The sequence below is a fragment of the Antechinus flavipes genome, chromosome 2 (assembly GCF_016432865.1).
Source record: "Antechinus flavipes isolate AdamAnt ecotype Samford, QLD, Australia chromosome 2, AdamAnt_v2, whole genome shotgun sequence".
Lineage (NCBI taxonomy): Eukaryota > Metazoa > Chordata > Mammalia > Dasyuromorphia > Dasyuridae > Antechinus > Antechinus flavipes.
In genome coordinates, this window is record NC_067399.1 from 551,059,889 (window position 1) to 551,074,042 (window position 14,154).

At 32.5% G+C, this 14,154-nt stretch overlaps 1 protein-coding gene across 3 annotated transcripts in view; it reads left to right on the top strand.

The window, feature by feature from the left end:
* Window positions 1–13,557, top strand: part of TARS3 (threonyl-tRNA synthetase 3) — a 35,244-nt gene extending 21,687 nt beyond the window's left edge. For 2 of the 3 annotated variants that reach the window (XM_051980968.1, XM_051980970.1), the window contains exons 13-19: window positions 419–556; window positions 1,217–1,294; window positions 1,383–1,483; window positions 5,417–5,521; window positions 8,498–8,570; window positions 8,889–9,003; window positions 10,429–13,557. In XM_051980968.1, coding sequence (XP_051836928.1) covers window positions 419–556; window positions 1,217–1,294; window positions 1,383–1,483; window positions 5,417–5,521; window positions 8,498–8,570; window positions 8,889–9,003; window positions 10,429–10,577 — 759 coding nt within the window. In that variant the 3' untranslated portion in view covers window positions 10,578–13,557. Of the gene's footprint in view, window positions 1–418; window positions 557–1,216; window positions 1,295–1,382; window positions 1,484–5,416; window positions 5,522–8,497; window positions 8,571–8,888; window positions 9,004–10,428 lie in introns of those variants that run through there. The other variant, XM_051980969.1, reaches the window with a different exon arrangement.
* Window positions 13,558–14,154: the final 597 nt, after the last annotated feature.

The following is a 14,154-nucleotide window of genomic DNA, read 5'->3' on the forward strand; positions in this document are numbered from 1 at the left end:
TTACTTATTTAGTTTTAGTCATGTACAACTCTTTGTAACTCCAGTTGGGGTTTTATTGGCAAATATGCTGAAGTGGTTTGCTGTTTCTTTCTCCAGCTGGTTTTACAGATGAAAAAGTTGAGGCAGAGAGGGCTAAGTGACTTGCTCAGGGTCATATAACTAGTGTTTGAGGCCACAGTTGAGCTTAGGTCTTCCTGACTCCAGACTGGTGCTCTATCTACCATACCACCCAGTGCCCATAAATAATTTTAGTAAGGTGTATAATTTTAGTAGTGTGTGATCAGATGCATTATCTAGGAACATACTGTAGTTTTTGACATTTTTCTATTTCAAAAGTATTTCAGTAGTTTTGAGAGAAAAAATAGGTAGTAATGTTTAAGAGTTTCTATTTTAAATTCATCATTTGGTTAAATTTCAGATTGAAGAAGAAATGAAGGGATGCTTAGAGTTTTTACAATCAATTTATACAGTATTCGGATTTTCCTTTCAATTAAATCTTTCTACACGGCCTGAAAACTTCCTAGGAGAAATTGAGATATGGAACCAAGCTGAAAAGGTACAAACCACAAAAAGTTTCCCATTTCATTTTATGTTAGTTCCTTGTGAGTCTTCATCATTTTGTAATAGAATTTTTTAAATTATAATTTTTTTCCTGTTAATCAATTGCAGTCTTGGATTACCACAGACCAGGTGGTTTATGGCTTGTCATACACATCATGGAAATTTACTCATTGATGGATCACCAATATAACATTTTTTATTATTCAAGTTTTAAAGTAATATAAAGCTTTTAAATTAGGAGAGTTGGCTTTAAAATATTTATTGTATAAAGTCTTCTTTGCATGACCGATTTAATTTTCCTTACGTTTAAAAAACTAATAATAGAGTGCTTATTACTTTTTTATCATTCAGCATAAAATTATTAAATCTCATAAGTTATTTTACTTTGAATTATTTAAATTCTTTATCTTTTTTCTAGTTAAAATTTTTAGTTTAAATTTATTTTTAGACATACTAAGTTGTATTAAAATAAATATATACATATTAAAAGATATTCTTTACTTTATTGATTCTACTTCAGTGATTCTTACTTAACCTCATAAGTGACATGCATTTTCAACAAAATATTTCTTGAAGCATCCCACATAATATGTGGAAAAAATAAAAGTACAATGTAAAAAAAGATTACAATATTCTCTCTCTCTCTTAATACTAGCAACTTCAAAACAGCTTGCAGGAATTTGGAGAGCCATGGAAATTAAACCCAGGAGATGGAGCATTTTATGGGCCTAAAGTAAGTAAAGTAAAATTACTTCTTAAATAGCTTATGAGATATAGGTTCAAAAATTCTTGCATCTTACAAAAAATAATTTAATTTACAGATTGACATAAAAATCAAAGATGCCATTGGCAGGTACCACCAATGTGCTACTATTCAGCTTGATTTCCAACTACCCATCAGATTTAACCTTACATATGTTAGGTGAGTATTTGAATTATTGTAATGTTGATTTTAATTGTCATTTGAATGATGTTAGTAACTTCGTTACTTAATAAAACAAAACCATTAAACTGGGCCTATTCTTCACTTGATAATACGGAAAAAACTAATAAATGCTTATTTTTGATTGACTAGTCTCTTAACACTTAAAATAGACATATCAAAACTAGTCTATTTTCTTTTCTTCCACTTCATCTCAACTAAGTGATAAACCATAATAGCATATTTTCTGTCCCTTAAACTTATAAACTGGATTGTTTGATTATTCTTTATACAACAGTTTTTTATTTAAGATATATGATTTAATAAGATATGTTAAGATAAGATATAAGATATATAAGGTATAAGATATAAGATAAATGATATAACATTTCAATGGAGATTCCATTTTTATAAAATTGTCATATAGACATGTTAATTTGAATGTTACTCATGAATTATTTATATAATTTGTTATACACAGAGCTTAGAATTATGACATACCTTAGGGGGTCAGATAGTCCAGACTCATAATTTTACATATAGGAAAACTGAGGCCAAGAAGAGCTTAAGTTATATTATCAATATCCTTCTTGAAATGAAGCAGCCAAATATGGGTAGCAATCCAAATTTAGTCAAATTAGATCAGCAAAACTGGTCTCCCCAGTCTTGACCACAATGCTTTTCTTCATGCAGTATAAATTATATTAGTAAAACTCTGATTAGAGCAGAGTCACGCACAGGGGTCCTCAAACTTTTTAAATAGGGGGCCAGTTCACTGTCCCTCAGACTGTTGGGGGACCGGACTATAGTAAAAACAAAAACTTTGTTTTGTGGGCCTTTAAATAAAAAAACTTCATAACCCCGGGTGAGGGGGATAATAGTCCTCAGCTGCCGCATCTGGCCCACAGGCCGTAGTTTGAGGACCCCTAGTAGAGTATGACTCTCATCTCCTTATATCTGGACTTTTCAATTCAACCTAAGGTTGCATTAGCTTTTTAGACTTCTAGATGACACTGTTGTTTCAAACTGAGCTTGCAGTCCATCAAAATCTCAGTAATTTTTAAACAGAAACTGCTGACTCACTCTTCTGGTTTTTGTGAAGTTGATCTTTTTTGAATCCAAATGCAAAATTTATTGAGGTTCATCTTATTATACTTAGCTAGATAAGATCTTTTAGTATCCTGTTTGGCATCATACAATATGTTATTTATCCTTCTAGTTTGTATTATCTGTATATCTGAGAAGCATAACCTTTATGCTTTTATACAGATCAAATATGTATCCCAATCTGCTGGAAATATCCTTCCAACTGGATTTCAGACTGTTAATGACTGCTCCTAATAGTTCAGTTATCCAAGTCCATCTGATTAGTATTGTCTAGCATACATCTCCCCGTCTTTTTCATATGAATAGACTGAGAAATTTCATCAAATGTTTTGCAGAAATCTAGGTTAGCTCTTTCTATAGCTGATACACACACACACACACACACACACACACACACACACATATATATATATCTTTGATATACAATGTACTAACCTTGTTAAAAAAAGAAAGAAAGAAAGAAAATAAGGTTACCATGATCTGTTCTAGACTGATGAATATAGTACTATCCAAACAAAAACTGAAAGAGAATTTAGGAAATCAGGAATGGTAGAAGACAAAGTAACATGACTTTTCATCTTTATTCCATATTATAAACATTAAATACTTGGCAAAATCCAGTATTGTTTTCTTTGTTTTATAGCTCAGGAATATACATTCTCTCCTTTTTTGATAACAAAAGTGCTAGAAGGAGCCTATAAGAACAGCAATTTGAATTTTAAAACCCCTGACTCATATTCTGTGTATTTTGTCAATGACTAATTCCATAGTGGTTAGAAAATTTGACAGGCGTTCCATTACATAGGAAAAGTCTAGTGTGGAGAGTAAATGAATGACAAAGATGTCAAATCCTAGCCGCCTTGGGCTTCAGTTTCTTCATCTGTAAAATGAGAGGTTTGCACTAAATGGCCTTTGAGGTCTCTTACCAGTCTATATAGTTCAACCTTCCTATGTCCTTAAATTTTTGTTCTATATCTTGCTTCCCCTTTTCAGCCAAACTTGTTGAAAAAACTCTCTGTACTCATTGCCTCACCTTTTCTCCTCATAACCTCTTCTAGACCCTCTACAATCTGGTTTCTAACATTATCACAACTCAAACTACCTCTCAAAAGTCATTAATGATCTCTTTTAAAAGGTCAGATCTATTGGCTTATTCTTTGTCCTCATCCTTCTTGTCTTCTACAAAGCATTTGGTGGTGCTGAACATCTTCTCCTCTGGGTACTTTTTCCTCTTCGAGTTTTGTGAAATTGCTCTTCAGGGGTTCTCCATAAATGTCTGACTGTTCCTTTTCAATTTCCTTTATTCATTCATCATTTATGGCACTTCTAGCTGAGGCAGTGAAGGGAAGAGGGCAAGGAGCACCTCCAGACTCTATTCTAAGCTATTTTCTCTGTTGATTATCTCTTTTATTTTTTAAATAATAGCTTTTTATTTTCAAAATACATGCAAAAATAGTTTTCATCATTCACTCTTGCAAAACCTTGTGTTCCAATTTTTTCCTCCCTTCCCCCCAACCCTCTCCCCTAGACAACAAGTAATCCAACATTTAACTATCTCTTTATGACCTCATCTGCTCATGTGGGCTTAATATGTTAATGTCTCCCAGTTTTATATTTCCTTCTTACTCACTCTCCTGAGCTGTAGTCTCATATCACCAATTTATGATTTGACATTTTGAACTGAATGTCTTATTGATATCTCAAATTTAAGAAATCCCAAAGTGAAATTATTATCTCCCCTGACAAAATTTAGCCCTCTTCTGAATATTCCTTTTTCTGTCAATAGTAATCTCATCCTTTCAGATATTTAGGTATGCAATCTCAGTGTTATTCTCTTCCCCTTTCACTCATCCCCCGTATCAATTAAGCTGCTAAATCTTATCATTTCTACCTCCACAATATCTCTCAAATATCTTCTTCTCTCTAATCATACAGTTGCCATCTTAATTCATATTCTCATCTTTACTATTTCATCAGCCTCTTAATTGGTTTTACAGCCCCAAGTCTTTTTTCTTCTCCAATCCATCTTTTACATATCTGCTAAACTGATTTTCCTGTAGGGAGTATTTGACCATGTCATTCAGTAACTCCCAAAATTTCCTCTTACCTGCAAAATCAATATAAACTCCTGTGACTAACATTTAAAATTCTTTATAACTTGTCCTCAGTCTACTTTTCTGCCCTGCTTGTATATTTCTTCATTCCATGCAAGCTGTCGTCCAGCCAAACTGGCATATCTGCAGCATTCTATCTCTTGTCTGTGCATTTGCCCTAGTGTTTCCCATGCCTAGAATATACTCCTTCTTCACTTTGTCCTTCAGAATCCCTAGATTACTTTAAGTAATAGTGAAATAGCACTATTTCAGCATGAGACCTTTCCTGATGCCCCTGGTTACTAATGTCTTCACCTCTCTCACTCGTTAATCTGTAAGCTTTTTGAGAGTAAGAATTAGCTTCACTTTTGGCTTTTTATCTCCAGAACCTAACAGTGCCTTGCACATGGTAGGCATTTTCTAAATGTTTATTTCTTGATTGACTGAATGGATGGAAAAAATTTAAACTACTTATTACTGCTTTTTTATTATGAGTTATAATAAAATAATTATTTTTTTCTTTTTAATTATACACTGGTGTTCTGAAATGTCTTAGACTTTTTTCATAGAGATCCATTTTTCAAATAAAATACAGTACATATATAAAAGTTTTAGTGAGTATCAGATGCCGATCATTCTATCTGATTTTGTAGAGGAGAAAACTGGAAGAAAAGAATATAATTATTAATTAAGGAATTTTAAAATGTCTAACACTATATTTTTTTTATTTCAGCAAAGATGGTGATGATAAAGCAAGACCAGTGATCATTCACCGAGCTATTTTGGGATCAGTAGAAAGAATGATAGCCATTCTTTCAGAAAACTATGGAGGAAAATGGTAAATAATAGAGAAAAAACATTTTTTTGATTGAAAATGTTACTGCTGTCATTTATTTTAAAATTACCTTTATTTCCACGTGTATCACTCCGCTCTCCTACCCTGCTCTCTTCACACTATTTTATCCAGAAAGCCATTCCTTACAATAAACATAAACAGAAGGGGTGAGGGAGAAGGGGGAAGCAGTATAACAAAACCAACCAATATATGAACCAAGTCTGATATCATATGAAATGTACCTTATCCCCCATCTCCCATCTTTGCCAAAAAGGATGAGATATATATTTTTCCATCTCTTTTCAGGATTAAGCTTAATTATTATAATTACATAACAGTCTCTTTCTTTTTCATTCTTTCTCTGTCCTCCCTCTCTCTCCTTCCTTCCCTCTATTCCTCCCTTTCTTCTTCCTTCTTTCTTTCCTTCCCTCTTTCTCCCTTTGTTTTTCTCCTTTCTTTCTTTGCAAAATCTTCCTTCCTCCCTTTCTTTTCTTCCTTCCTTCTTTTCTTTCTCTTCCTTCCTACCTTCCTTCCTTCTTCCTTCCCTCCCTCCCTTCCTCTCTTTCTTTCTTTCTAATTATTGCATATTGACTCTTGTCTACTTTACACTGTATCAATCCATAAAATCCTTCCCATTCTATTCTGAATTCTTCATAGGCATCATTTCTTGTGTGGTGTACATACTATATTCATGTACTGCAATTTATAAACAATATATATTTTTAAAAAGAATCTTATACACACATGTAAAGAATCTTATACACCAGCTGATGGTGTATAAAATTTTTATTTTTTTTATTATTAAAAGCATATACATGGGTTACCTTTCACTGACCCTTACATAGCCCAGAAAAAAATGAGAAAGAAAATAAAATGCAAACAACAAAAAGAGTGAAAATAATAGCATCTATCTTACAGGGGGTAGTGTACATCTCAAATGAGTTAATATTTATAAAAGGGCTTAGTACAGTCCCTGGCACATAGTAGGTGCTACATAAATGTGGTCATTTCCCCCATCCTTCTCCCATATGTACATGTTTAAATAGAGAAATATTGATTTGAAGTGATACAATAACTATATCTTCATAATAAAAAATATTCCAAATTATGCCTCAAAGAATAATAATGGCTGTGTCAGAGAAAAATCAGAAAGGAACATTGATATTTATTAAGCCCTGTTACTCTAATTTTTAGGTTAACTGGTTAATAGAAATGCAATTTTTTTAATATGACTTTTAGGTTCCAAATTTTAGTTTGGAGAGTTTCCAAAACTTCAGTAAAATTTAATCAATCAGTCTGCTGATATGCATTTAGCCTACTATATGTAGGTTATCACTAGTCATTATCATAAAATAACTTTGAAGGGAGTGGGTCTAGGTTTGTGATTTCATTGACATAGGGTACTACAATTGAGAAAATTCCCTCCTCCAGGGCAAATCATCAACTATTCTGCAACTTTGAGTCTTAGAGAAATGTCTGAGGCTTTAAGAAATAAAGGCACTTGATTTGGGTTATATAGCCAATATGTATTAGAAGTAGTACTTCAACTTTAGAAAAACTGCTTATAATCTAGGTCTTTCTAATTCCAAATCCAGCTCTCTTATCTACTCTGCTACATTGCCTTTCATCTTAAAATGTGTGAAATGAACACTGAACGTTTACATTAAATGTTAGTTGAGAATAAAAGCAAATATTTTTTATTTATTTATTTTTTTGCTAAGGCAATTGGGATTAAGTGACTTGATCAGGATCACACAGCAAATATTTTTTGATAATGTAGATTGTAAGTTATAAAACTTCTGAATTACAGCAAATCTTATAGGTTATCTAATATGATGACCCAGTTTTTCAGATAAGAAAAGTGGGGTTCAAAATAGTTAATGGCAGAGCCAGTACTAAAACCCAAGTCTCCTTACTATTGTAGTACTCTTTTTGCTATAATGTGACCCCTCTTCTATTAACATATAGAAACTGTCATTCTATTTCTTTCCTCTCCTTCATCAATAAACTCTTTGTTTAGCCTTCATTATTCTGGAAGTCCTAACAATTTCACCAGTTCAACAGTACTAGCAGTTTCAGTTGACAATTGAAATTGGAAGCCAAATTGCCAAAAATTGAGAAGTGAATGAGAGAGGAAGAAGTGGAATCAACAAGTAGAGACAACCTTTTTAAAGAGTTTAGCTGAGAAAAATGCAGAAAAATATAAAATTCTAGCTTGAAGAATGGAAGGCTGTGAGAGGTTTTTTTTTTTTTTTTTTCAAAGGATAACAGAGTTCTGAATCTGTAAGCAACAAGATAGGAATTAGTAGATGGGAAGTGATTGGAAAGAGATGGTGGCAGAGGTAATTTGCTAGGGAATATGGGAAAGAATGATGCTGAGGGCACATTTAGAAGGTTTGGCCTTGGAACAGAGAAAGATCACTTCATTATTAGAGATAAGTAAAGGAGAAAAAGGAAGAAGGATGACAAGGATTTTTGAGATGAAAAGAAAAGGGGGAGTTTGTATTAAATAGACTCATTTTCCTCAATAAAATAAAAGGAGAGTCCTGAGCTTTAATCTCTAGGTAAGGGAGGGAGAGATGTGGAAAGTTAGAAATAAGAAGAAAAGGTCTGGAACAGCTTCTCTGGGGATTGGAATAGGGAATTAATCAGGGAGCCTTGCATCGGGCTGCTTCCTATCTTGTAGAGTTGTTGGAAAAAGAATTTTCAAATATAAAAATTTTGAGGTATCAGCTTTTCTAGTCTTTCTTTATAGAAGTACTTTGTGGCTTTAAACCAGGAAGAGGAAAAAAGTGGATGACAGAGTGACCCAGAGATATGTTTTACATTAAAAATAAATTGAATTGAAATTAGAAAATAATCTAGAACCAATATAAGTTTATGCTCAAATAGCTTAAAGAATCAGTCCCATGTTTATTATTAAAGTTTGCCTAAATAAAAAGAATGTTCTTTTAAAAATACATCATTCCTATTTTTCAGGCCTTTCTGGCTGTCTCCACATCAAGTAATGGTAATCCCTGTAGGGCCAACTTGTGAAGACTATGCACTACAGGCAAGATAAAAAGCTTTCTCTCATATGCACTAGATAGTAAACACTTTGCCCTATATTTTCTCATAATGGTTTTTAAATGCTACACAATTAAAAATTATTATATTAATTCAATAATTGGGAACATAGTCTTGGTTCTGAATGGAATTAAATCTATGTAGTAATAAAACAAATTAATCACCATGGAGCTTAGGTGCTTTTTAAGATTTTTTTAGAATTGTGCTTATAATATTTATCCTGGGGTATATTCAAGCTACATTTTGCATACTTTCTATTAATACAAATGTTATAATAAAAAATTTGTCTGAAATTTTCCCCTAGATATCGAAGGAATTTTTTGAAGCTGGATTCATGGCTGATGTTGATCTAGATCAAAGCTGCACATTAAATAAGAAAATACGAAATGCACAATTGGCTCAGTATAATTTTATTTTAGGTAATTAAAATTTGTTATATATGCCTTGCACTCTGAGTTATATATTTTTAATAAGGTTAAGAATGTTTGGAAATGTATTAGAACGGTATTAATCTGCTTTGAGTTTGGCTTCAAATCAATAAAAAGGCAAGAATAAGGGTTTTAATTTTCCAGGGATTTATTCTTGCATTTCGGTGACCAATAAAGTGACCAATTAAATGACCAATAAAGTGATGAGTATGGCATCACTATTTTACTATGTGATCATATCTTGGATTTTCAAAAAGCAGTTTTGTGTTAAATGACCCTGAGACATGGTTTGTTTGCTTTTTTTTCTTGGAAGAATACTTACATACTTTTTATATGCATGCTATTACTATTCCATTGATGAAGAAAATTATTTAATGGATGTTGATTCTTTAAGTAAAAACTTTTCTATGTACCCAAATTCCTTCATTTTAGTCACTTTATGGAAGAATAGCATACTTGTTTTGCCTTTATTCACTTAATAAGAAATTTTATGGATTGGACTAAGTGGGAGTATCAATTTAAAATAAAGATGGTTCAAATTCAAAATAACATTTATTTAACAATTAGGGAAAATAATTATTTAGGGAGTGATTGAATGCTAACTGTTGGACTTAGTTTCAGCATCATACATTATGCAGAAATAAGAAATTTCTTTTGTATACTTGTAGATATGATGCTAGTTCCTGTGAAATTTTCAAATGTTCTTTTCTACTGAAAATAATAAAAATAACTAGCCTAATATAACAGCAGCTTGGCATAATGGATAGAGAGCTGGGTTTGAAGTCAGGAATCTTGAAGTCCAATACCCATTTCTGACCTTCTGGCTTTATGACCCTTTCCAAGGTAATTAACTTCTTAGTACCCCAGAGAACTATCTTAAGATAGTAAATTGCAGAGAAGGTGCTCATATGCTTGAGTACAAATCATTTCCTTATTAAATAATTTTATGTATCAATAATGTCACAGAGTTAATTGAAATATAAATATATGACATAATTTATGATATGTGACATAGCATCATCCCAAATGTTTTTCAATACCTTCAGGATATTTTATATTGGATATGATGGTTTGTAGGGTTTGGAAAAATATACTTTATCTCAGGGAACTTATAAAGAAAAGTATAATGTTATCAATTTTAAAAGAAAACACTCAGAGGTAGGTAGGTGATAAAGTGAATAGAGCACCAGCCCTGAAGTCAGGAAGACCTGAATTCAAATATGATCTTAGACACTTAATATTTCCTAGCTGTATGACCATGGGCAAAGGCCCTTAACCTCAATTGCCTGAGCAAAAAAAAAAAAAAAAAAAAAATGCTCAAGATAAAAACATTTTGTAACTTGTTAAAATGGCAAAGCTGTTGACTAAACTGTTGACTAAAACCAGAACATGCTTTTTTCCCCCCTCTTTAAACAGTGGTTGGAGAAAAAGAAAAAATAAATAATGCTGTAAATGTTCGAACAAGAGATAACAAAATTCATGGAGAGGCTTCAGTGGTTTCCACCATTAATAAATTGAAAAAACTAAAGGAGTCACGTACATTAAATGCAGAGGAAGAATTTTGAAGTTCCTGTGTTCTACTGGCCAAGCCTTAAGACATTTTCCACTACTTGAAGATGGAATTCCTTTCCTTAGCTTCTTAAAATTTTACTTATTGCTAGAACTTTGGACTTACCCACAACAACAAGGAATTGGCAGAAGGGAAAAAAGTTGTATGATTTTAATTTCAATACCTACTATTCCGAAACAAAAGTAAATTATGAAGGTGTTTTAGTTAGCAATAAAAGAAGACAATTTAGGGAAATTTTCAAAGAAAAATAATGCCTTGGTGTGTGTTTGTTAGAAGAATGAATTCATTTCATTGAAAAAAAGGAATATAATGGCAAATACAGTGATTTAGTGATGTTTACTAAGGGTCATTTAAACTTTTCAAAAGACAGATGAACTTAAAAGCCTGTGAAGTTCTGGGGTATTCAATGACAATCTAATTTTATTTTGAAATGCTATTATGTCTTAAATATTTTATGGTTATTGAACTATGTGGAAAACTTTTTCTTCAGAATTCAGCAAATAATTCATGCAGCAAATACTTTGGACCTTTTCTTGTAGATGCTCTACACAAAATTTTTAAAAAATGGAATCTGAATGACTCTTGGATTTCCCATTATTTATTTTAGATAACAGAAAACTTCAGAGTAACGTGTATACAGGAAGATATATTGCTACTCTCCATACTGCATATATTAGAGATTTTTTTTTTAAGAAAAACTCCCTTTTTTTTAAGAAAAATGAAAATAACATGGCATTACATTTTAAATTACTTTATTAAACAACCTAGTAAATGCTCCAAAAAAACATTTTCTCAATCAAATTATCTTTGATTAAATGACTGTCAGCTTATAATTTTCTTTTTCAATAAATCTATAGAAAAATAAACTGATTTCAGGATATATTGAAGAGGATATGTCCACAATTCTAGAAGTGGGATCCCCCCAGCCAAAAAAGGAAGACATTCTCTTCCACAAAGAGTTTGTAGTTTTATTAGAAAGACAAACTATAACATTCATGAAAGTTTTAATAAGAAGCTAATTATGTGGAGTAGAAAATAAGGTCAAAGTTAGAGAAAGTGGGCTAGAGTTCTCTTGGGATATTTTTCAGTAGAGTTGGAGTTTGGGTTGGATATTGAGAGCTAAATTGCATTTTAGATTAATAGGAGTGGGAAGAATCCTAAAATGGAGGAATGACATAATTTGTGAGAAAGAATAATGAGTTCCCTAAATAAAGCAAAGAAAATTCATGTAAGTAGAAATCTATTTGGATATGTAAACTGGGACCTGATTAAGAAGGCACATGGAAATCAAGATAAAGGAAGCACCGTTAACCAAGTTCTATGGCAGACCTGAAGGATGTTGGGGGTAATTCTTATATATGTATATTAAGAGGTACTATGGTACAATCTTTGGATTGATGTTTAAGATAATTTGAATTAATTAGGTGAAGGCTATATGGTGTTTTTTTTTTCTTTTTTGCAAGACAATTAGGGTTAAGCAATTTGCCCAGAGTCACACAGCTAGTAAGTGTTGTGTTTGAAGTGGGATTTGAATTCAGATCACAGGACCAGTGCTCAACCCACTGCATCATCTAGCTGCCATAGTCTATATGCTTTTAAGAAAAGACTTTGAAGAATTTATGCAGTTAAGAATGTATTTTTGAAAATCTGCTTTTTTCTTTGCCTGGTTTTATCACTTTCACCATTTAGTTTATATACTAGTAGTATCACAGTTTTAGACTGGAAGGAAATTAGTTCTCTTTATTTTATAGAAGAGAAAACTAAGGCCCTGAAGCTTACTTGCCTGAGGTCCCTTGGCAGTCAGTGCAAGAGCCAGGACTCAACTAAAATTCCAGTGCTCTTGAGACTACACTGTAGGATAAGGGAGACTTTTGGTCTTGTTTCAAGTTACTCTACAAATTATCTGTTTATTTTGGAGATGTACAGAGTCAGTTCTTCCTGTCTTCCCTTTCCTTCTAAATCAGTAATCAATCCAATGCAAAATTGTGAAGTCAATAGAATTAGTTATCTTCTTTTTTATTCTCTCCTACAATGGTACATCCTTTCTTTACCAACTCTGAGACCTGTAGGTCTCTTGCTCTCTCCTCAAATAAAATTTAAAAATATATATTTTCCTTATCCTCTTGAAAATCTGTTCTCAGGAAATACTTTGTCAAGTCACTTATATTACACTATGATTTTATAGTCAATGTGTTAACCTCTCAGTTATGCTTTTGTATTTAGGCATGTATCTTAATTTTAAAGTGAAAGACAATATAGCAGGGTAAAAAAGAAAACTCTTTGGTTTTCTGAGTTAAAAAGGAACTTGCTTTGAAGTCATATCCTTATTACCTGAATAATGCCAGGGAAGTCACAAATACATAAAATGTTAAATAGATGAGAACCAACAAGATCTAGTCCAATTCTGTTATTTCAAAGCTAGGATGCAAACCTAGTCAGTTTTATCAATGAAATTCATCTATATCCTACGATACTACTAGAAATCATTGAATCACAGTGAAAAAGACTTCAGAAGCCAGCTGGTTCAACTCATTTGAGGAAAATGAAATTAAACAGCTCCCTTGGAGTCTCATAAAAATATACAGGTAGAATTTGAATCCCTGTTCTCTGACTCACTTTTGAACACTAGTGCTTCTTTCACTGTGCTTTGTCAATCTCACAGGTTTTAATGCCCTCCCATCTCAATTGTCCCAATACTGTTCTTATATCAATCTCTTAAGCTCTTTTTAAAAAAAAATTATAGCTTTTTATTTTCAAAATATATACATGGATAATTTTTGACATTCACCCCTACAAAATATTGTGTTCTAATTTTTTCCTTCCCTTCCCCTCCTCCAGTCACCAAGTAATCCAATATATGTTAAACATGTGCAATTCTTCTATACATATTTCCACAAATAAGCTGCACAAGAAAAATCAGATCCAAAAGGAAAAAAAAAGAAAAAATGCAAACAATAAAATGAATGAAAATACTATGTTGTGGTCCACATTCAGTTCTCATTGGTTTTTTTCTGGGTGTGTAATGCCAGAGAAACTGAAGCAAGGCAGAGATTGGTTTTTAATCATTTTAATGTGAAGATTTTAGACTTGAGTTTTGGCTAGCTGGCTTTATGGGATTCTTGTCCAAAGCATTCAGAAGTGAGGAACTACATCAGGAAACTTTTATAGGGTTTTACCTATAGGGGAAACAAAAGCAGATAAGGAAGGGGGGACAAGGATACTGGGTGAGTGGATAAGTCATAGTTCTAGGAAAGGATCATAACTCAGTCCTGACAGGATAAGGGTCAAGATAAGAAAGGAGAGGGTAGGAGACAGTGAGGTGAGGGGCAATACTCAAATGGGGATGGAATTATCCCAGCAAGGATTTAGATAAGGCACCTGAAGTTTTTTTTTTTTAATATAACTTTTTATTGACAACTTTTGTAATTTTTTACAACATTATCCCTTGCACTCATTTCTGTTCTGACTTTTCCCTTCCCTCCCTCCACTCCCTCCCCCAGATGGCAAGCAGTCCTATACATGTTAAATATGTCACAGTATATCCTAGATACAATATATGTGTGCAGAACGGA